This window comes from Mus caroli, unplaced genomic scaffold, assembly GCF_978045245.1.
Source record: "Mus caroli unplaced genomic scaffold, Mus_caroli_1 scaffold_7, whole genome shotgun sequence".
NCBI lineage: Eukaryota > Metazoa > Chordata > Mammalia > Rodentia > Muridae > Mus > Mus caroli.
In genome coordinates, this window is record NW_028227262.1 from 77,973,093 (window position 1) to 77,997,363 (window position 24,271).

General features: G+C 41.7%; 1 protein-coding gene across 4 annotated transcripts; it reads right to left on the reverse strand.

Annotated features, from left to right (window-relative positions):
- Positions 1-259: 259 nt before the first annotated feature.
- LOC110296325 (lysine-rich coiled-coil protein 1) lies at positions 260-22,282 on the reverse strand. Of its 4 annotated transcripts, none has more exons than XM_029478657.2 (3): positions 22,265-22,282; positions 3,489-3,655; positions 260-1,841 (listed from the first exon to the last, which is right to left on the reverse strand). In XM_029478657.2, exon 3 carries the CDS (start codon positions 1,817-1,819, stop codon positions 1,049-1,051), a length of 771 nt encoding a protein of 256 aa, XP_029334517.2. In that variant the 5' UTR covers positions 1,820-1,841; positions 3,489-3,655; positions 22,265-22,282; the 3' UTR covers positions 260-1,048. The 4 variants fall into 4 exon arrangements, with proteins under 4 accessions (XP_029334517.2, XP_029334516.2, XP_085696672.1 ...); XM_029478656.2 differs by lacking the exon at positions 22,265-22,282 and adding an exon at positions 21,271-21,449; XM_085840546.1 differs by lacking the exon at positions 22,265-22,282 and adding an exon at positions 9,364-9,380.
- Positions 22,283-24,271: the final 1,989 nt, after the last annotated feature.

Genomic DNA, 24,271 nt, shown 5'->3' on the forward strand with positions numbered 1-24,271 from the left:
TGAATGAAGTTGGAGAACAGAGAACATTTTAGGAAAAAGTCTTCTGTCCTAAAATTTTTTAAAAATTGTGCTAGTCACAGTGGCCTCAATATGATCAATACCACATATTTATAGTCTTCTCTTGCTCAATAGCTATGATTTTAATTAAAATATTTAAAAGAAGTTGCATGATATATTTCGTGTCAGTTAATGTTCAGTTGTATCACACTGTCGACTTTGAGCCATTTTAAAGAAAGTACAGCATTGCCAGGGAAGAATAATAACATTTTCTTTTGTAAATTCCTTTTTTGTTTCAATCATTTGGATAAATTATCATGAATCAAAGCTCTTTATTATAAATTGTGAGCCTAATTCAGTAGGTAAAGAATTTTTACAACCATTTAGTGTGTTCTAACCTCTAAAATCTCTAATATAAAGTGTGGTTACTGCTTTTCTCTTTCCAAAAGAGAGTCACTAGAACAGAGCACTGACACAAAGAAACATCCAGAAATTAAGATACTTTATTATAAACATTTTCAGAATATAAACTGATTTTGTGTGAAGTCTCTGAAACTTTTAAAACTATATGTAAGATAAAATTATTATGTTATTTCACTTTCCAACCCAGAAAATATATTGCAAGTTAGATCTAAAAAAGGAAATCTAAATTGCTTCATAGAGAAAGACAGTGAGCATAAAAATATGTGACTCAAAACTAAAAGAAACCCAACCAAGAAATAGATTCCACAAAAGTCATCAGTTAATCCTCCAATTTTAAATAAATGATCTCCCAAGGGAAAATAATTCCACTACCACAGCAATTTGGTCAATGAAAGCAGAGCCACTCTCTTAAAGGGAAATTCTACCATATGTAAGAAAAGTTAATAAATCTTTTAGAAAATAGAAAAGTAATCTCCATGTTGGAAAGTAAGCACACTAAATACTTCATGTTCACGTTGTTAGAAGTTGAAACTTCTGTCCACATATGCAAGTGACATGAATATGAATGCACATAAAACCAAGCTCCTTGACTGTTATTTCAGTGGAGCCTCAGGAGATCTAAGGAGCCTCAAAATCCAAGAATAGACTGGTCCCAAAGCATCTCCTCCTCTGTCCTTTCTTCACCTTGTTCCTTTTTTTCCTTCCTACGCTTACGGTCCTCTTTCTTAGATGATACATCTCGGGTTTTTTTCTCTTTTCGATTCTTAAGCTTTTCTGTACCATCCTGTACAGTTTCTGTTTCTGCCTTTGTTTTCTTTCTTTGGATGCTTCTATGTTTATTTAAATCCATTTCCTCAGAACTCCTTTTCCTCTCATGTTTGGGCCGTTCTTCCTGCTTTTCTCTGCCCTCTTCTACATGTTTTTTCCTCTTTTGGTGCATTTGTCTATGACTGACTTGAGGGTCGATGGTACTGTGTTCTGAGCAGAGGCGCTTGTGAACTACAGATTCTACACTATATGAGCCACAATTGTATTCTTGCTGACTAAGGTTCAAGGGGACTGGTCTTTCTGAGAAGCCATCCCTGGTGAATTGACAGTAGCTCAGAGAGTTTAGTCTTATCTTGTCATGAGCTGGTAACCACTGGGGTACCCGGTCTTCTGTCTGTGAACTACTGCATGATCTTGGGTAGGAATGGTTGGTTCCAGATGGGAGACTCTGATCAAACATTCTATACCTGGGCCTGGAATCAAACTCTTCTCTGTACCCACAGCTTTCCAAATACTCCCCTCTCATCCTTCTGAAACAAGTCTTTGGCTCTAAGCCTCTGGCTTTCTGTACTTTAATATAATCTTCAAGTTCATCTTGAAAAGAGTCATATGGCTTGTTTGAATGCTTCATTAGGTTGACAGAAAGGGATTATCTGTAGAGAAAATGGAGAAAAAAAAAGCTAGATTCTTCTATTCTGAAAAATTCTTTGCTCTTACAAAGGTTAAAATAACAAATGGAAACCCAAATTAAAACCTACATTAACTGTTAAATATTTTGATAACTTATGTCAAAGAAAAATATCATGATGATCAAATATCTCATAAACCATTTATAGTAACTTTGATATTCTAACTTGGGAGGAAAAAAGAATAGAAAGGAAATGGAACATGAGATGTTTTTATAAGACTAAAAACAAAACATGTATGGCAACAGGGGTGTGTGAATCATGTCTGTGGCAGTGGCCTGATCTAATGTTAGATAATTTTAAAGTTGTGACAACTTAATCGCCTATATTATTGTTTTCTCAGACAAGTAATAGAACCACAATTAAGTAATTTAATCTTTAAAATCTTGTCTACTCAAATAAAGTAAATGTACATACTTACCTGACTACAATACTCTAAGGCTTACTAATGAAAGAATGTGATGTTTGTAAATTTTGGAATGCTGGAAATGATAAATTCAGCTACAAGATGAGCTACTACTACTCATGGGAATAGGGTATGAGAATAAGTGAAGGAACAGAATGGAGTTCTGCAGCATCTATATGGCACTTGGATTCCCCTCTATTACTTGACTGCTATAAAGGCATTCTAGAATGCCTTATGGTTTGTTCTCTTCCAGAAGAGAAGTATGAGGTGGAAACTGAGGAGGAGGAGGCAGAGATGGACATAATAGGGATGAGAACTCACACAGAAAGTTTCAGAAGAGCAACAGCCATTCCTGATTATCTTTTTTCCCCCCACATCAAAATACATTTTTGGGGATTTATTTATTAGGACACAGCAGCAAAACCCCACATACAACTGAATATTTCTTCCCTTTGAGAAGTATGATCCAACAAAGCATTCCAGAGTCATGAATGGTCAGTGATTATTCTGAAAATAGGAAAATGGTCTAACTGAAACCTACGTTGGTGAATTAGAAAAAGTAAATATCTTAATAATTTGAGAAGTATAAAAGATCTGATTAGGACAGCCACATTAAAATGATGAAAGAAAGTCATACCATTTTGATACTTCAAAAGAACATGTACACATATGTTCAATAAACATAGGAAAAGAGGTTGCAGATCATTAGATATAAAACAAGTGTGAATTAAAGCCACAGTGAGGGATCATTACACGTTCACTGGATGACTAAAAGACTGAAGTGCTTAGTGAGGAGGTGGAACAACCATAACTCTGACCTTTCTGGCCAGAATGGTAAAAGGGACAATCACTCAGAAAACAGTTTGGCAACTTCTCTATCAAGTTACATACACACCTATGTAATAATGGTTTAGTCATACCACTCAGAGGCATTTACCCCCAAGGATATATGTCTTTACAAGATTTAAACATCAGTGTTCATAACAGTATGAACCTTCCAAAAACCAAATATGAATCAATAGGTAAGTGGGTAAAGCAAATGATGGTCTAACTACCTAATGGAATAAACATCTATAAAAAGTAGAAACAGTCCTAGCATCTGTCCACTGACAACTGGAAAAAGTGGATCAATCTTGGAGACACATTATGCTAAGTAAAAGAACCCAGTCCCTAAATATCTCAGATGGCACACATGAGTAAAACCTTACCGTTATCAGGCTGAGAACTTGATGGTGAAATCTGATCATATTCAACCATTTATTGCTTCAGTTTTTCAGCATGAATGTTCCACAAAGTGAAGACTACAACAATCAGGGAGCTAAACCATGGAGTAGAGATTATATCTATTTTTGTCTAATACTCAACTCTCATTCACCTGAAACCAAGCACAATTTTGTCACAAAGATTAAAAGTTTATACCTACACAACCAGCACAGACCAAATCTTTAAATTTTGCTGTCAATCTGAAAACTTAAAAAAAAAAAAAAACATTTACTGTATGTGTAGAGGTGTATACATGTATAGAGGTCAGAAGACAACTTGTAGGCATCAATTTTCTCCTTCTACCATGTTGGTTCTGGGGATCAAACTCAAGTTGTTAGGCTCCAGAGGCAAGCATCTTTACCTACTGAACCATCTTGCCAGCCACTAAAACTTAGCTTTTTGTTGTTTTCTTTTTTGAGACAGGGTCTCTCTACAGAGCCCTGGTTGTCCTGGAACTATGTAGACCAGGCTGGCTTCAAACTCACCAACACCATCTGCTTCTGTCTCCCAAATGCTGGGATTAAAGGTGTATGCCACTACACCCAATGAGTATTGTATTTTAAACACCCCCAAAAAAGTTTTTTAAAGAATGGATTATCCTTCTTGTTCTCCATTCTGGTTTCTCAGTCTTACATAGTCTTGCAGGAGCCCCTCTTACCAGTCCACTTCCATCCACTAGGGACCTAGGATCTACCTCATTCTATTCTGCCACTTGCCCATTTCAAACATTCCTTCTAGTATATCTCCATTCCTTTTGGATACCTAATGACCTGCAGAAACACTCTCTACTTAGGGACTCCCCCTCCACCATCACAGTGGTCACAGTAGGTTGGGTTCTCAGACCAGTGCATTGTTCTACTCTCCTCAGAGAAGCTGCTTCTTATAGTAGATGAGTATCAACAGACATCTAAAGCTGGACAGTGTGTAGAGCATGACAGTCTTTGGAGAACTCAGCCCTAAATAGAATGCCTTCATTAAACTCAGGGATCAATATAGGAGAGAAGACAGATTGTAAGAGTCAGAAGTGATGGATGACTCCAAGGAAATAGTGTTTGCTAAACACAGCAGGACTGATGCACATTATGAATTCAGACTGTGGATCTGTACAAGATCTGCATAGGTTCAAGCCAGACAGGGTCTTAGCACTAAAAAGGCAAAGTGGACACAAAACCTCATCCCTTACCAAGAAGCTATGTGTAATTGATACCTGCTGGAAAATAAAAAATTAGTCTTCTCCAATTAAGTGTCACTAAGCATATCAACTACACTCCAGGGCAGTCCCATGATCAGGAGTTCACACACACACAAGGCATGCTGTTTTGGCATTTTTTTTTTGTTTTGTGTGTGTGTGTGTGAAAGAGAGAGAGAGAGAGAGAGAGAGAGAGAGAGAGGAGAGAGGAGAGAGAGAGAGAGAGAGCGAGCGCACATGAAGTTGGGTAGTTAGAGAAGGGAAGATCTGGAAGAAGTTGGGGAAGGGAAGAAGAATATGGTCAAAATATAATGTAGTAAAAATTTTTAATGCATTCTAACAATGGTGAGATGCCTGATGGGTAATAAAGATCTGAGTTTGATTAACTCACATGGTAGAAGAGAACTGATTCCTGTTGAATTCTCTGTAACTTTCACGTGCTCACACCATGGCATGTACCCCTTTTGGCCCCCCAATTATGATGTTGGCTCAGTGGGTCTGTTTGTCACACAATTATAAAGACCCAGAGTTCAGATCCCCCAAATGCACGTAAAGGCAGGTACTCTAGCACATTTCCATAATATATTAATCAAAACAGCTGTAACTATAATGAGAGTTCCACCCCAGTCAGAATGTCTAAAATTAAGAAAACAATACATGCTACCAAGGACTTTGGGTGTGTGGGAGTTATGCACTGCCAATAGGAATATAAAATTGACCAGATACTGTGGAAATGTGTATGAAGGTTCCTCAAACAATCTGAAAATAGAACTTCTGCATAGCCCAGCTTTACTAGTTATGGATATAAACCTTTACCATTCAAGTGAACATACACAATTTATTATAGTACTATTCATTATAGCTAGGTTACAGAATCAAGTTATCCAAACATATGTATAAAGAAAATGTGGTATACACTATACAACAGAATTTTATTCAGCCACTTTAAAAAAAAATGATGAAATTATGTTGTTTGTTAGAGATCAAGTGAAATAAGCCAGGCTCCTAGGTAAATATTAAGTTTTTTTTCTTAGTTGTAGATCTTAGATTGAACATATGAAGGCATAAACACACAAAATCTTTTAAAATATACATTTCTGGCCATTATCAGGCAAAACATTGCCATATGAATAACTTCATGTAAAACAAAAACGAAACAAAAAACCCTTAAGTGCTTAAATGTGGGCTGGAGAGATGGTTCAGCGGTTAAGAGCACTGACTGCTCTTCCAGGGGTTATGAGTTCAATTCCCAGCAACCACATGGTGGCTCACAACAATTGGTAATGGGATGTGATGCCCTCTTCTGGTGTTTTTGAAGAGAGCAATGGTGTACTCGTACACATAAAATAAATCAATCTTTAAAAATAAAAAAAAGTGCTTAAATGTGTGGGGCTACAAGATGACATCACTTTGCTGTTGCTGGAATGATGCCATAGGTGGATTTCAGCCATCACAGAACATGAGGATGTGAGCCAGTGACTCAGAGCAAAGACAAAGAAAGATGCACGGGTCTTTCTATTCACATTATGAATATGTGCTAACAGCTTTGCATATTTTTTTTGCCTCCAAACTCCTTGTAAGAGAGGATCTAATAGAAAATAATCTCTGAATAAGTGAAACTGTCCACATGGTAATAACTGAAATGTTGATACAGGGAAAACAGAGAAGTTAGCATTTTGTGAATAGTCATGAATGATTTTTTAAATTTTATTGGAACTTATTTTTTTTCTTTCTAAATTGAGTATTACTTTACAATCTTGTAAAAGCTAACTAAAAATTTTCAACAAGCTCAAATATCAAAATAACATTTTGATTACCTGATACTTTTCTACAGAATTAGAATAAACACAGATGCCTTCTTTTATCTAATTCTCACAAATATGGCAAACAGGGCATTCTGTGGGTTTAAGAAACAGTGATCAAAGTGACTTGCCCAATGATTAATGGCAGAGTTGAGATCTGAATCCAAGTCCTCTCAATCGGAAGCCAAGGAATAACTATAATTAGAGTACTTGAATCTCAACCACATATAAACCAAGATGTCGTTTCAAACAAATTACCAGTGGATAAAACTAGATGATGTGGCTGGTAAGATGGTTTATTGGGTAAAGGGCACCTATGGCCAAGCCCAGTGACCTGTGTCTGATAACTGGGACCAACATGAATGGTGAGAACTGACTCCAAGTTGTCCCCTGACCTTCACTCAGTGCTGTGGCAGGTATAAACCTACACACACGTATGTGGGAATTACTTAGATGAGATATAAACAGTACAACTGACTTTTATGACTCATTAAAACAAATGTACTTAGTACTTTTGCATCCAAGATGGCAGAGCTAAAGAGATCAAGTTTCTCCAGGTCTCTGAACATTAAGAGATGAGAGTAGAAAAGATGATTATGTATTGATAGTATTATTAATGGCTACCTACCCCCTCTCTCCATGACACCAGTATACAGGAAAGATACAGAATGGAAGCCACACCATATTAAAGAATGAACACTGAACAGGACCTCAGACTTAAGGTACTGGAATACCTACCTACCCACACTATGTCTAGCTGAGAGTCACAACTATCCAGGTCAGTATCTTCATCTATGATCTAGAGGCAAGACCACTAGACAGTTCACAGTGAACTGAAGCCTCTTTATAAAGGGTTGTCAAAGTAAAACTACTGTATATCACTTTTACTGCAGTAGAAGCCACTGATGCAAAACAAACAAACAAACAAATGAAAACTCCTTTTGATACAGATTTATCATTTCCTGAATGTCTCTTCTAGTTGCTGTGTGAATTCAGTGTAAGAGGTGTGTGGGGGGGGGGGTGCGGGGCGCAGAAATGAGTTTCAGAGTTAGAAAGACCTGAGTTTAAAACCTATTTCCCCGAGTCTCTACAGGTCAGAGTGGGGACCACGGGGGCAGACGGCTTCTGGGACAGGCAGGAGCCACAGAGCCGCTGAGGCAGCACCCTTTTGGGGCCGCAGACTTCCGGCACCCTCCCAGCCGGAGGACACAGACCTGCCCTGCAGAGAGCGCCATCTTGGCTCCGGGACTCCCCGAACTTAGTCTACAGGTTAGAGTGAGGACCACAGAGGCAGACAGCTTCTGGGACAGGCGGGAGCCACAGAGCCGCTGAGGCAGCACCCTTTTGGGGCCGCAGACATCCGGCACCCTCCCAGTCGGAGGACAGTGACCTGCCCTGCAGAGAGCGCCATCTTGGCTCCGGGACTCCGCCGAGCTTAGTCTCTACAGGTCAGAGTGGGGACCACGGGGGCAGACGGCTTCTGGGACAGGCAGGAGCCACAGAGCCGCTGAGGCAGCACCCTTTTGGGGCCGCAGACTTCCGGCACCCTCCCAGCCGGAGGACAGAGACCTGCCCTGCAGAGAGCGCCATCTTGGCTCCGGGACTCCCCGAACTTAGTCTACAGGTTAGAGTGAGGACCACAGAGGCAGACAGCTTCTGGGACAGGCGGGAGCCACAGAGCCACTGAGGCAGCACCCTTTTGGGGCCGCAGACATCCGGCACCCTCCCAGTCGGAGGACAGTGACCTGCCCTGCAGGGAGCGCCATCTTGGCTCCGGGACTCTGCCAAGCTTAGTCTCTACAGGTCAGAGTGGGGACCACGGGGGCAGACAGCTTCTGGGACAGGCAGGAGCCACAGAGCCGCTGAGGCAGCACCCTTTTGGGGCCGCAGACATCCGGCACCCTCCCAGTCGGAGGACAGTGACCTGCCCTGCAGAGAGCGCCATCTTGGCTCCGGGACTCCGCCGAGCTTAGTCTCTACAGGTCAGAGTGGGGACCACGGGGGCAGACGGCTTCTGGGACAGGCAGGAGCCACAGAGCCGCTGAGGCAGCACCCTTTTGGGGCCGCAGACTTCCGGCACCCTCCCAGCCGGAGGACAGAGACCTGCCCTGCAGAGAGCGCCATCTTGGCTCCGGGACTCCCCGAACTTAGTCTACAGGTTAGAGTGAGGACCACAGAGGCAGACAGCTTCTGGGACAGGCGGGAGCCACAGAGCCACTGAGGCAGCACCCTTTTGGGGCCGCAGACATCCGGCACCCTCCCAGTCGGAGGACAGTGACCTGCCCTGCAGGGAGCGCCATCTTGGCTCCGGGACTCCGCCAAGCTTAGTCTCTACAGGTCAGAGTGGGGACCACGGGGGCAGACAGCTTCTGGGACAGGCAGGAGCCACAGAGCCGCTGAGGCAGCACCCTTTTGGGGCCGCAGACTTCCGGCACCCTCCCAGCCGGAGGACAGAGACCTGCCCTGCAGAGAGTGCCATCTTGGCTCCGGGACTCCGCCGAACTTAGTCTGCACAGGACAGAGTGAGGACCACAGAGGCAGACAGCTTCTGGGACAGGCGGGAGCCACAGAACCGCTGAGGCAGCACCCTTTTGGGGCCGCAGACATCCGACACCCTCCCAGCCGGAGAACAGTGACCTGCCCTGCAGGGAGCGCCATCTTGGCTCCGGGACTCCGCCGAACTTAGTCTGTACAGGTCTGCTGACAGAGGATACTCAGAATCCCCAGAAGAACAACCTCTGAACAGAGACAACTATAACAACTCCAGAGATTACCAGATGGCGAGAGGTAAAGGTAAGAATCTTACTAACAGAAACCAAGACCACTCACCATCATCAGGACCCAGCACTCCCACTTCGCCCAGTCCAGGGCACCCCAACACACCTGAAAAACCAGACCTGGATTTAAAAGCATATCTCATGATGATGGTAGAGGACATCAAGAAGGACTTTAAAGAACTACAGGAGAACATGGCTAAAGAGTTACAAGTCCTTAAAGAAAAACAGGAAAACACAACCAAACTGGTAGAAGTCCTTAAAGAGAAACAGGAAAACACATCCAATCAGATGATGGAAATGAACAAAACCATACTAGACCTAAAAAGGGAAGTAGACACAATAAAGAAAACCCAAAATGAGGCAACACTGGAGATAGAAACCCTAGGAAAGAAATCTGGAACCATAGATGCAAGCATCAGCAACAGAATACAAGAGATGGAAGAGAGAATCTCAGGTGCAGAAGATTCCATAGAGAACATGGGCACAACAATCAAGGAAAATGGAAAATGCAAAAAGATCCTAACTCAAAACATCCAGGAAATACAGGACACAATGAGAAGACCAAACCTACGGATAATAGGAGTGGATGAGAATGAAGATTTTCAACTCAAAGGACCAGCAAACATCTTCAACAAAATTATAGAAGAAAACTTCCCAAATCTAAAGAAAGAGATGCCCATGAACATACAAGAAGCCTACAGAACTCCAAATAGGCTGGACCAGAAAAGAAATACCTCCCGACACATAATAATCAGAACAACAAATGCACTAAATAAAGATAGAATACTAAAAGCAGCAAGAGAAAAAGGCCAAGTAACATATAAAGGCAAGCCTATCAGAATTACACCAGATTTTTCACCAGAGACTATGAAAGCCAGAAGATCCTGGACAGATGTTATACAGACACTAAAAGAACACAAATTCCAGCCCAGGCTACTATACCCAGCCAAACTCTCAATTAACATAGATGGAGAAACCAAAGTATTCCACGACAAAACCAAATTCACACATTATCTCTCCACGAATCCAGCCCTTCAAAGGATAATAACAGAAAAAAACCAATACAAGGACAGGAACCACGCCCTAGAAACAACAAGAAGGTAATCCCTCAACAAACCTAAAAGAAGACAGCCACAAGAACAGAATGCCAACTTTAACAACAAAAATAACAGGAAACAACAATTACTTTTCCTTAATATCTCTTAATATCAATGGACTCAACTCCCCGATAAAAAGACATAGACTAACAAACTGGCTACACAAACAAGACCCAACATTTTGCTGCTTACAAGAAACTCATCTCAGAGAAAAAGATAGACACTACCTCAGAATGAAAGGCTGGAAAACAATTTTCCAAGCAAATGGTCTGAAGAAACAAGCTGGAGTAGCCATTCTAATATCAGATAAGATTGACTTCCAACCCAAAGTCATCAAAAAAGACAGTGAGGGGCACTTCATACTCATTAAAGGTAAAATCCTCCAAGAGGAACTATCAATCCTGAATATCTATGCTCCAAATACAAAGGCAGCCTCATTCATTAAAGAAACTTTAGTAAATCTTAAAGCACACATTGCACCTCATACAATAATAGTGGGAGACTTCAACACACCACTTTCACCAATGGACAGATCATGGAAACAGAAACTAAACAGGGACACAGTGAAACTAACAGAAGTTATGGATCAAATGGATCTGGCAGATATCTACAGAACATTTTACCCTAAAACAAAAGGATACACCTTCTTCTCAGCACCTCATGGTACCTTCTCCAAAATTGACCACGTAATTGGGCACAAAACAGGACTCAACAGATACAAAAACATTGAAATTGTCCCATGCATCCTATCAGATCACCATGGACTAAGGCTGATCTTCAATAACAAAATAAATAATAGAAAGCCAACCTTCACGTGGAAACTGAACAACACTCTTCTCAATGATACCTTGGTCAAGGAAGGAATAAAGAAAGAAATTAAGGACTTTTTAGAGTTCAATGAAAATGAAGCCACAACATACCCAAACTTATGGGACGCAATGAAAGCATTTCTAAGAGGAAAACTCATAGCTCTGAGTGCCTCCAAAAGGAAACTAGAAAGAGCACACATTAGCAGCTTGACAACACACCTAAAAGCACTAGAACAAAAGGAAGCAAATTCACCCAAGAGGAGTAGACGGCAGGAAATAATCAAACTCAGGGGTGAAATCAACCAAGTGGAAACAAGAAAAACTATTCAAAGAATCAACCAATCAAGGAGCTGGTTCTTTGAGAAAATCAACAAGATAGATAAACCCTTAGCCAGACTCACTAGAGGGCACAGGGAAAGCATCCTAATTAACAAAATCAGAAATGAAAAAGGAGACATAACAACAGATCCTGAAGACATCCAAAACACCATCAGATCCTTCTACCAAAGGCTATACTCAACAAAACTGGAGAACCTGGATGAAATGGAGAAGTTCCTAGACAGATACCAGGTACCAAAGTTGAATCAAGATCAGGTTAATGATCTAAACAGCCCTATATCCCCCAAAGAAATAGAAGCAGTCATTAATAGTCTCCCAACCAAAAAAAGCCCAGGACCAGATGGGTTTAGTGCAGAGTTCTATCAGACCTTCAAAGAAGATCTAATCCCAGTTCTTCACAAACTATTACACAAAATAGAAACAGAAGATACTCTACCCAACTCATTCTATGAAGCCACAATTACTCTGATACCTAAACCACAAAAAGACCCAACAAAGATAGAAAACTTCAGACCAATATCCCTTATGAATATTGATGCAAAAATCCTCAATAAAATTCTTGCTAACCGAATCCAAGAACACATCAAAACAATCATCCATCCTGACCAAGTAGGTTTCATCCCAGGGATGCAGGGATGGTTCAATATACGGAAATCCATCAACGTAATCCAGTATATAAACAAACTCAAAGACAAAAACCACATGGTCATCTCGTTAGATGCGGAAAAAGCATTTGACAAGATCCAACACCCATTCATGATAAAAGTCTTGGAAAGATCAGGAATTCAAGGCCCATACCTAAACATGATAAAAGCAATCTACAGCAAACCAGTAGCCAACATCAAAGTAAATGGTGAGAAGCTTGAAGCAATCCCTCTAAAATCAGGGACTAGACAAGGCTGTCCACTTTCTCCATACCTATTCAACATTGTACTTGAAGTCCTAGCCAGAGCAATTCGACAACAAAAGGAGATCAAAGGGATACAAATTGGAAAAGATGAAGTCAAAATATCACTTTTTGCAGATGATATGATAGTATATATAAGTGACCCTAAAAATTCCACCAGAGAACTCCTAAGCCTGATAAACAGCTTCGGTGAAGTAGCTGGATATAAAATTAACTCAAACAAATCAATGGCCTTTCTCTACACAAAGAATAAACAGGCTGAGAAAGAAATTAGGGAAACAACACCCTTCTCAATAGTCACAAATAATATAAAATATCTTGGCGTGACTCTAACTAAGGAAGTGAAAGATCTGTATAATAAAAACTTCAAGTCTCTGAAGAAAGAAATTATAGAAGATCTCAGAAGATGGAAAGATCTCCCATGCTCATGGATTGGCAGGATCAACATTGTAAAAATGGCTATCTTGCCAAAAGCAATCTACAGATTCAATGCAATCCCCATCAAAATTCCAAATAAATTCTTCAACGAATTAGAAAGTGCAATCTGCAAATTCATCTGGAATAACAAAAAACCTAGGATAGCAAAAACTCTTCTCAAGGATAAAAGAACCTCTGGTGGAATCACCATGCCGGACCTAAAGCTCTACTACAGAGCAATTGTGATAAAAACTGCATGGTACTGGTATAGTGACAGACAAATAGACCAATGGAATAGAATTGAAGACCCAGAAATGAACCCACACACCTACGGTCACTTGATCTTCGACAAGGGAGCTAAAAACATCCAGTGGAAGAAAGACAGCATTTTCAACAAATGGTGCTGGCACAACTGGTTGTTAACATGTAGAAGAATGCGAATCGATCCATTCCTATCTCCTTGTACTAAGGTCAAGTCTAAGTGGATCAAGGAACTTCACATAAAACCAGAGACACTGAAACTTATAGAGGAGAAAGTGGGGAAAAGCCTTGAAGATATGGGCACAGGGGAAAAATTCCTGAATAGAACAGTAATGGCTTGTGCTGTAAGATCGAGAATTGACAAGTGGGACCTCATGAAACTACAAAGCTTCTGCAAGGCTAAAGACACCATCAATAAGACAAAAAAACCACCAACAGATTGGGAAAGGATCTTCACCTATCCTAAATCAGATAAGGGACTAATATCCAATATATATAAAGAACTCAAGAAGGTGGACTCCAGAAAGTCAAATAACCCCATTAAAAAATGGGGCTCAGAACTGAACAAAGAATTCTCGCCTGAGGAATACCGAATGGCAGAGAAACACCTGAAAAAATGTTCAACATCCTTAATCATCAGGGAAATGCAAATCAAAACAACCCTGAGATTCCACCTCACACCAGTCAGAATGGCTAAGATCAAAAATTCAGGTGACAGCAGTTGCTGGCGAGGATGTGGAGAAAGAGGAACACTCCTCCATTGTTGGTGGGATTGCAAGCTTGTACAACCACTCTGGAAATCAGTCTGGCGGTTCCTCAGAAAATTGGACATAGTACTACCGGAGGATCCAGCAATACCTCTCCTGGGCATATATCCAGAAGATGTCCCAACCGGTAAAAAGGACACATGTTCCACTATGTTCATAGCAGCCCTATTTATAATAGCCAGAAGCTGGAAAGAACCCAGATGTCCCTCAACAGAGGAATGGATACAGAAATTATGGTACATTTACACAATGGAGTACTACTCAGCTATTAAAAAGAATGAATTTATGAAATTCCTAGCCAAATGGATGGACCTGGAGGGCATCATCTTGAGTGAAGTAACACAATCACAAAAGAACTCACACAATATGTATTCACTGATAAGTGAATATTAGCCCAAAACTTAGGATACCCAAGATTTAAGATACAATTTGCTAAACGCATGAAACTCAAGAAGAATGAAGACCAAAGTGTGGACACTGTGCACCTTCTCAGAATTGGGAACAAAACACCCAGGGAAGGAGTTACAGAGACAAAGTTCGTAGCGGTGATGAAAGGATGGACCATTTAGAGACTGCCGTATCCAGGGATCCATCCCATAATCAACTTCTAAACGCTGACACCATTGCATACACTAGCAAGATTTTGCTGAAAGGACCCAAATATAGCTGTCTCTTGTGAGACGATGCTGGGGCCTAGCAAACACAGGAGTGGATGTTCACAGTCAGCTATTGGATGTATCACAGGGCTCCCAAGGGAGAAGCTAGAGTAAGTACCCAAGGAGCTAAAGGGATCTGCAACCCTATTGTTGGAACAACATGATGTACTAACTAGAACCCCGGAGCTCTTGTCTCTAGCTGCATATGTATCGAAAGATGGCCTAGTCAGCCATCAATGGAAAGAGAGGCCCATTGGACTTGCAAACTTTATATGCCCCAATATAGGGGAATGCCAGGGCCAAAAGAATGGGAATGGGTGGATAGGGAAGTGGGGAGGGCGCTATGGGGGACTTTTGGGATAGCATTGGAAATGTAATTGAGGAAAATATGTAATAAAAATATTAAAAAAAAAAAAAAAAAACCTATTTCCCCAAATATGTCAGCTCATAATTTCTTTTCTGAGCCCACATCTTCACGCACTAAAAGGGCAATACCATCTACCACAAAGGGTTCTTAAAACGATTAAACAAAATGGCATGGATGAAATTTATCTGCTATATTTCAAAGCTTGCAAAAGATAGTCTCTTATTTCCAACCTATCTCATAATAAAAAAAAAATCTTTTATTAAACAGCAGTACCACTCCACAGATGCCTTTTATAAAAATCTGTCTGCATTCATTCCTGATATCTACAGAGAAAATTAAAAACACTGGAGGTTGTATTTTCAATCTTCATTTAGCAATACCATTTCAAACACCACCTCAAATTTTAATTTTTCAACTGCCTACAAGGCTATAGTTACAGCATTTTGCTCATAAGAAACCCCATTATAATAGGAAAACATCTAGTAAGCTTAATATTTAATATGGTAATCTTTCAAGCTTAAAAAATTTTGTTTATTGTGTATGTATCTGGTGTATGTGCCAGAGGAAGCATGTGGAAGTCGGGGGTAACTAACTAGAGTCAGTTCTTTCTCCTTTCACTATTGGGTCCCAGAGATTGAATTCGGGCTCTTGGACTTAGAAGTGGCCATCTCTCAGGCCTTATAGCCTCAAGTTTGTAATCCTCTTTCCCTCAGCCTCATAAGTACCTGGAATTATAGATGTGTGACATCACACCTGAACTTAACATTTTTCTGTGGTCCAGAAAATATCTCTGTAAATGAGAAGGTTCCTGAGAACTGATGATGGAAGTGATCTGGGTCACAATATTGAAATATGGACTAAGACATTGAACCTAGGCATTTTTTTGGTAGTGAACAATCTCAAAAAAATACAGTCAATTTTATGAGTCATGGATTCAAACCTAGGTAAACCTTGGGTTTGAATCTCTGTGTTCCATTTTTTTGGACTCAATCAACTATTGATAAAAATAAAAAATCATGTTTACAGAGTAAGAAGACTTTTCCTTGTCATCATTCCCTAAACAATACATGTAACAACTATTTACATAACATTTATACTGTACTCACGTCAAGGCTATATACAGCTACACTGAGTCAGACTTTTGTAGGTTTTGTTACATAAGGTAGGGGGTCTGGAACTAATCCCCTGCAGATAATTAAGTATGACTGTACACTATTAATGTTCTGTGAAAATCACTGGGAAGAACCATAAACCAACTTTACCTGTAGCAGGCAACCTTTTCCCAGTTGGTAAAAATGTGACCACAAAAATTTCACTAAATATTCAAGACCATACAAACATGAAGCTAGTCATGTTGTACATTAACTTTTAGGACTTGGGCTAACTTTTCTCCCTTCATAATTAATCTTACCCAAATCACTATATTTACATGGTCTACAGTTAAATCTAAGGCACCCAGCTGCTAAATTTTTGTTTTGTTTTTCGAGACAGGGTTTCTCTGTATAGCCCTGGCTGTCCCGGAAGTCACTTTGTAGACCAGGCTGGCCTCGAACTCAGAAATCCGCCTGCCTCTGCCTCCCAAGTGCTGGGATTAAAGGTGTGCACCACCACTGCCTGGCCCAACTGCTAAAATTTATTTTACAGATGCTTATATGTTTATGAGCAAGAATGCTACAGTTTGATAATATATCCCCCAAAGCCGGTGTTGGAATGCTGGAAACTTTATCAAAGTACAAGCATTAGGTGAAGTCTAATGGGAACTATTTAGGTCACGAGGTAGCCAACTTAAGATTTGATTAATGTTAGTTAAGAGAACTTATGACTGCAAGTTTGATATCTCTCCACAATCATACTCTTGCCTTCTTCCATGAAGTTCACCTTCGCTAGATGGTGGCATCTTAAAAATCACTAGCCTCTAGAACTGTAAGAAATCTTTTAAAAGTGTGGCATTCCATTATATCAACATAGACTGAAGACAAATGCCATTTAGCACTAATATTGTACATTATATTCACATATTTATGTATTTTTTTTCAAGACAGAGTTTCTCTGTGTATTCCTGGCTATCCTGGAACTAGCTCTGTAGACCAGGCTGGCTTCTGCCTTTTGAGGGATTAAAACTTTGTGTCACCATCTTTATTTCTTAGGTTATTTCTGTTGTTTTTTTTTTAATTTTTAATATTTTTTATTACGTATTTTCCTCAATTACATTTCCAATGCTATCCCAAAAGTCCCCCATACCCCCCCCCACTTCCCTGCCCACCCATTCCCATTCTTTTGGCCCTGGCATTCCCCTGTATTGGGGCACATAAAGTTTGCAAGTCCAATGGGCCTCATTTCTGTTGTTTTAAGACATGGATGGTTTCACCACTTAGCCCTTGTTAACCTGGTACTATGTAGAAGAGAATAGCCTCAAACTTGTAAACATTCAGTCTTTGCCTCCAAAGTGCTAGGATTATATATTAAAATGTCCACCTTCTACGTAGCTACTTAAATAAATTGGAATTGTGATGTTATGAACAAATGTCCATGGTATATTTTAAAACATGTTGTAAAATGGTATGCTCCAATTTTAGTATCAACAAGCCAATCTATACAAGCTAAAATAATTTAAGAGAGTAAATTACTGTGACTGACTCATGATCCATTCACTTCCTTTCCCAGGAATGGGGGTGATAGTAGAAGGAAGGTGGTACCTGAATGTATTTGCTTGGAAGAAGCTAATTTTTACCTTAAGCTATCCCTGGTTAAGGATTACTGACAGTAAATCTGCCCATATCTAGGAGGCATAGCACCCTGAAGAATGCCATAAAACTTATATAATTCCCTAGGGTATGTGGATATATTCATAACCTTCAGTGTGACCCAGTGAATCTCACTAAAGATACATATTTGAAACAAGGTCTGAAAAATCTTTCACTTACCAGACACTTCTTTGTTTCATCTGGGTTTCTAAATTAACTTATCTGTGAAATAATTACTCAGTCTTTATACTGTATTACACTGCTAATTCATGGGAGTCTGATTTGTAGCTCAATATTGTTAAATTTTATTGAAAATAACTGAGAAAGACATACACTGACTTGGAGTTTGCTACATGTATCTACATTATAGTTTTAACTTTTGCAAAAATGAAAAAGTCTGTATTTATGCTGGTTATCTTGAAACTAAGCCTGATTTCAGCACCAGTATATAGCTTTTCTGCTTAAAAATGTGTTCAAAAGAACTGTAAAATCAGAAAGTTTAGAAAGAATGTGAATATAGTGTTTTGCAATTATTTTGAATTGTTTAAAAATATGTAGTTTAGCTACAGTAAGGTAGAAGGGTTAAATTATGTAGTTTTCACAACTTCCCTTGATTTCAAATTAGTGCACACAAACCGACCACAACGATACTGACTCTTCTTGGGACAGGATATGTTCAGGTTAGCCTCAAACTCCTGATGTGATCCTATTCATCTGCTTCCTGCTTCAAAAGTTTTACTTGTCCTATTTTGAAGGTGACAATGGAACTGGTACTTTCTTTTTTTTTTTTTTGGAGTTTTCTAACACAGCCTAACACACACACACACACACAGACACACACACACACTTCCAATCACTGTCTTATCTACAAGCATAACTGGAAATCAAAAGTCTTTCTGTAACTAGTGAGGTCCTTTTTTTTTTTTCTAAGACAGGGTCTCACAGTGCAGCCCAGGCCAGCCTTGAACTCCTGAGCCTCATGCCTCAGTCTTTAAACACTGAAATTATAGGCATGTGTGACATGTCCACTCTAACTTTTTGGGGGGATGGGGGAGCAGTCTATGTAGACCAAGCTGGCCTAAAACTCAGAGATCTGTTTGCCTCTGTCTCTCAAGTACTGGGGTTACAGGTATGAGCCACCATACCTGGCTCCACCCAACCTTTTGTAAGCATTGAAAATAAAACATACAGAGTCCTAAACCAGTTAGGGTGGCACATACCTATAATCCCAACACTTGCAAGGTAGGAGGAGAGTTGGGAAGACATTCCAAAAGTCCCATAACAGTGACTAGGTAACTTTTTAAACTGCTGTGTTTTTTCATTTTTTGAATATTGCCAAATGTTCAAATGACCATTATAAGTCCAAACTTCCATGTTCTATTACTGTCCCAGCACACAGCCACACCACAGAAGGAATACCAGACTACCCAGAAATCAGTCCAAAACTATAAATCTAATCTACACAGCCCTTCAGAAGTTTGGTCATTGTAAGGTTCCTAAACTTGACAATACTGATGTTCTTAGTAGGATAATCATATGTTGTGTGTAAGAGGGCTGTCTTTAGAGTGTTGCAGCATCTCTGTCCTATACCAAATAGATTACCTAAAGCATTTGCTTACTACGTTCCTTTGTCCAGTGGCTACAAGCAAAAATGTCTCTGGACGTTCCAAATGAACGGAAGATGGGAAGCCTGGGTCAGACACATCCTTGGTTGAGAAGCACTGGGCTAGTCCAATTACCCCACATTCAGTAGATGACACAACCCAAGACCAAGTGTGGGACTTTCCCAGGGTCATCAAGACTCCCATCTCACTAGTCTCATTTTCACTAACTGTAAGTGGTACAGCAGTTATTATTATATGGACTATCACTTTTTCTTTTGCACATATTAGAATCACTGGGGAAAAAAAAAAAAAGTGATGTGGAAACTGGCAGAAAGGTTGGTTTTGTTTTTTCCATGAAGAGTTGATTGTGATCTGACCATAGAACTAAAAAGAACTGCATGTTGACGCCTAAAAACTATTCAGGCATACTTGGTGACAGACAGAAATTTTAACACACACACAAATTCAGATAAAAATTTTTCTCAGAATATTCTCGGTTGAAGATACTTATTTGATTGTAATAAATTTTATAACATTCTTACTACATGGAAGTGTTCATAAAAATGTTTTAAGGATACTATTTTACTCCTGTGCTACTTCTCCAAACTGTGAAAGGACATAAAATACAGATATCATGAAAAAAGTTACTTTTGGTGTTATATTTACAGGTATTATATATAGAAAAGGAATCTAAATTATCCTGTGATAGTCTGGCTTCCATTATCTTTCACACTGGAGACAAGGAGCGATATAAGGCAAAAGTACTAAAAATAGCTTTTCTGTTTCTTGGTGTTTTACTGAACTCTTCTGCAGTGGGGAATCAAATGCCAGGATATAGAATTATTTCCAAAACTGCTTTAAAGATTTATCTCACAGGTGCAGGTTGTCTCAGGTGTGTAGTACCTATAAGAACACACACACACACATCTACTGGGGTAGTCTACAGCTTTTGTGTTTTGGTAAATGTGTTGGTGAGAATGTGAAAACTCTCCAAACCCCCATCCATAAAAAGCGACTTAAATCACAATTTAACAGGGTCCCCAGTGTCAAGTGCCTGGGACACCCCAGCCCCACTTTAAGGAAAAGCTCTGGCTGTCAGGTTTACTGTTTATTTTAGCCCTCAACAGATGACAAGCCTCCGTGTTTGTGATGCTGGGGTCTAAGGAGTTCTACCCACAGTAGAGCTCACTCTTAAAAAGCTAACAATTCTGCCCGGTCTCAGGCCATTTTTTTTTGTTTTGTTTTTTCACTCTATAGCTCCTGCTGGCTAGGAATTCTCATGTAGACCAGGATGGCCTCTGCCCCTCCATTGCTGGGGATTTAAGGCGCTCAGCACCACGCCCAACAAAGACTCCCCTCATTTTAAGCTTATTTCCCACAGCTCAGCGGTCTTTCAGAGACTATAGATGCAATTCTTTGAAATGTAACTGGGATGAAGGAGGCGCCTAACTTCCTAGTTCTCAGCCGGCAGAAGCAATGGCTAACCCTTGGGGAGTTTTCACCTCTCCTGTCTACTTCAGGCTTTCTCTCCTTACACTTTTTTTTTTTTAAAGGCCAAAGTCACTCGGAGCAATCCAGAACACAGCTCAGTTCTGCTTCTAGTCAGTAGGGTTGGGTTAAAATCTTGCTTCTCGCCACTCTCACACTGGTCAAGAAATGCTAAAACTCGGGGTACTACGGTCAAGAGACGTCTGGACATTTTTTCCTAACTCGTCTTCCTGGCAACCCAGATGCCTAGAAAAGCTTCGGGGTGATCCGTCCCCTCCACCGCACCTCTCCTCTTCCTTGAGGAAACCTGGAAGCTCCCACGCTCCTGTCCAGAGCTCCCTAATTCCCCACTCCTGCCTGTCGCTAAGTGGCCTGCTGGGAAGTCTCCTGTCCACGCTCCGGCACCAAACCGAGGCCGCTCTCTCCCGGGGTCGCTGGAGGACGGGGCTTCTTCACTGAACCCCCACTGCCCTCGCCCGCCTCTTCTCCTGGCCCCCTCGGACCTCGGCTTCCTCGCCAGGCGGTGAGGTCCCTCGGCCATGGCGCCGCGGGTGCTGAGGGGTCCTGAGGAGAGAGTCAGGCGCTCCGAGGGGGGCCGCCGGCCGCGCCCGGCTCTAGTCGGCCATTTCGCAGGCGCGGCGGGGCGGGGCCGGGGCGCTCGGCCTTCACCAGGCCGCGGGAGTTGAGGGCTGGAGCTCGGGCCGCCCCCGCCGCCGGGCGGGAACTCACCTTCTCTGAGGCAGGGGCGGGCGTCTACAACTACTGTCCCCCTCCCCGCCAACAACGCCGGCCGGGGGTCAGAGGCTGCGGTGGAGGTGGCGGAGAGGCAGAGACACCGCTGCCGCCGCCGCCGCCTCCGCCGCAGAGCAGGCGGGGTGGGAGGGGGGGAGGAGGCGGAGACCTGACTTCCTGAGGGGAAGTCGCCGCCACCACCCGCGGCTGACTGGACGGCGCCAGCGCCATGGCGGCCGGGGCGCGCAGACGCGCGTGCGCAGCAGGGCGGCGGGGGCCCTCGGGAAAGTTTCTAGCCCCGCCCTTTCTGTGTGCTCCGCCCCTTACCGCCATTTCGGACTAACCGGCTCTGTCCGTGTGGGTAGGAGCTTGGGTGTCGGTCCTTCTTGCCATTGGAGGAAAGAAACCTAGTGACGAGGTTCAGCCCGGAAGCCAAAGTGAGTCTGGAAATGTATGGATCCACCGGCCAAAATATCTAAGAAACGCACAGATATCTGCCTTTCCTCTTTCTTGTGCTCTTATATTAATACCAAATATTAAACACCATCCCTGCTCATGGTTCGTTGCTAGCATAGTCCATAAATTCCCTTTCAGATTATACACGTTCGTGCACAGTATTCCTCAAAGCACACACACGGTATGCTCATCACACACGCTCCTATTACATAGATACAACATCACACAGGTACTACTAAAGTATATTTTAGTTTTCTTTACATGGTCATTATTTTGTGTGGAGCGGAGTGAGGGCGGGGCTCCTTTTACCTTATGCACCCCAGAAGTCGAACTCAGCTTCTGGGGCTTGGCAGCACACTGACCCATGTGTAATACGGTCTCACTTTAGCTCTGGCTGGTCCCAAGCATAGATTGAAGTAATCACTTAAAAACCTCAGGTGGACTGAGAAGCCCAGAGTTGACTGTTGACTGCTGACTGCTGAAGCTTCTGATAAGGAGATCCACATACCAGACCCGCTAGCCTCTCCCACTTCCTGACTGCAGGAGAACTGACCTGCAAAAGGAATCTTCCACCCCAAAGCTCCCTCCCGCCCCCCTTCAGTCCTACAAAACCCAACCCCTTGCCCCACCCCACCCCCCACGTGCCACTTGGGCATAGTCTCACTTCCCTGAGAGACTGCAGCCCTTCAGTTCTGATTAAAGATCAGTTCTGTTTCAGGAGATGTCTGTCTTCCCTTCATTTCCACTTGCCTCCACCAATCCCTTTCTATCATCTCTCAATCTCTCAAGTGCTGAAATTTGACTAGAAGACTGTGCTTTACTCCCAGGCTGGCCTGGAAAACAGGATCTTTCTACCTCAGACTCCCAAGTGCTGGAATTAGAAGCCCCTTCACCCACTGGACCATGTTAAAGGCCCTGCTTCCGGTTAGTACTACACTACTGTGTAACTCAACAGGCTGCACTTGCTTCCTTTGCCAAGCATTGCCACTCCCGGACTGCCTAATAAACTCCATCCGTAAAAGGCTTCACACAGAGACAAGCAGTCCATTAATGATTCCATGCTTATTAATAACACAGGGACAAGAGAGAACCTGAGGTTTTGGTCTGTGCTGTAATTAGACAACATATAATGGGCTATTATTGTGAGTGACTTTCTCTCTTCCCTCTACCCTTTAAAAATATTTATTAATTTTATTTTTAAAATATTCTGTATTACATAAAAACTTGCAAAGAAATAGAAACGTGGTGTTCCTAAAGATCTACTCGTAATCATGTGTGTAGTGTGTTTTCTTTTTTCTTTTATTCTTTTCTTTCGTTTTGGTTTTTTTTTTTTTTTTTTTTTTTTTTTTTTTTTTTTTTTTGGTTTTTCGAGACAGGGTTTCTCTGTAGCCCTGGCTGTCAGAACTCACTTTGTAGACCAGGCTGGCTTCAGAAATCCGCCTGCCTCTGCCTCCCAAGTGCTGGGATTAAAGGCGTGCGCCAGCCACCGCCCCGGCGTGTAGTGTGTTTCTGTGTGGAGACGGTATGCGCCCATGTGTGTGTGTGTCCCAGGAGGTCAGATGCATCAGATTCCCTGGAGACACGTCTGGTTATAAGTGGTCTGATGTGGGTGTTGGGAACCTGACTCAGGTCCTTTGCAAAAGCAGTACAGAGCTCTTAACCTCTGAGCCATCTGGGTAGCCCTTCACCTTTATTTTCAATGCCATTCCCCTTGTTTATTTAGCACCCCCTTAATTCAGTTTCTAAAAGTTCTCATTGGTCTCTCAAATTGCTTATGGCACAAATGAATGAGCCTAGGAGTGTACGAGTTCTTCCTGGCCTGTTTAATATTGCCAAGCACGCTGACCATCCTATTATTAGACTCAGCAGGGGCTGGCAGGCATTTTCTGTAAAAGGTCATCAGTGAGCACTTTTGGCCCTGCTGGTTCCATGTTTTCTAAGGAACATAAGCTACAAATACATCTGTAGGAAAGACGTGAGCAAGTGAGTGTGCTTGCTTTCTGATAGTTATATTTAGAGTAACAGAAATTTGAATTTTGTCTAGGTATTTTGCTACAAAATTCATTTGCCTCCCCCCACCCCTCCCCCAAACCATTAGAGACAGTAAAAACTATTTTTACTTCACAGCTGTAAAGGGCCCTGGAAATCTTATGCCCTAAATGAGCTTTGGCACCAAGTAGAAAGGAAGTTGAAGGGTTGTGCCTTTTACTAACCTATAGGAGGTGAAGCACTTGCAGCTCTCTGGATTTGCCACTAGATGGTGATCTTTCCGAGAGAGTGTGTGTAGCTCAGCCAGTGGGTCTTTGACAGAGGGAA

Bases quoted from the DNA above. Each gene is read 5' to 3' on its own strand.
- LOC110296325 (XM_029478657.2), bottom strand. From the start codon at position 1,819: ATGAAGCATTCAAACAAGCCATATGACTCTTTTCAAGATGAACTTGAA.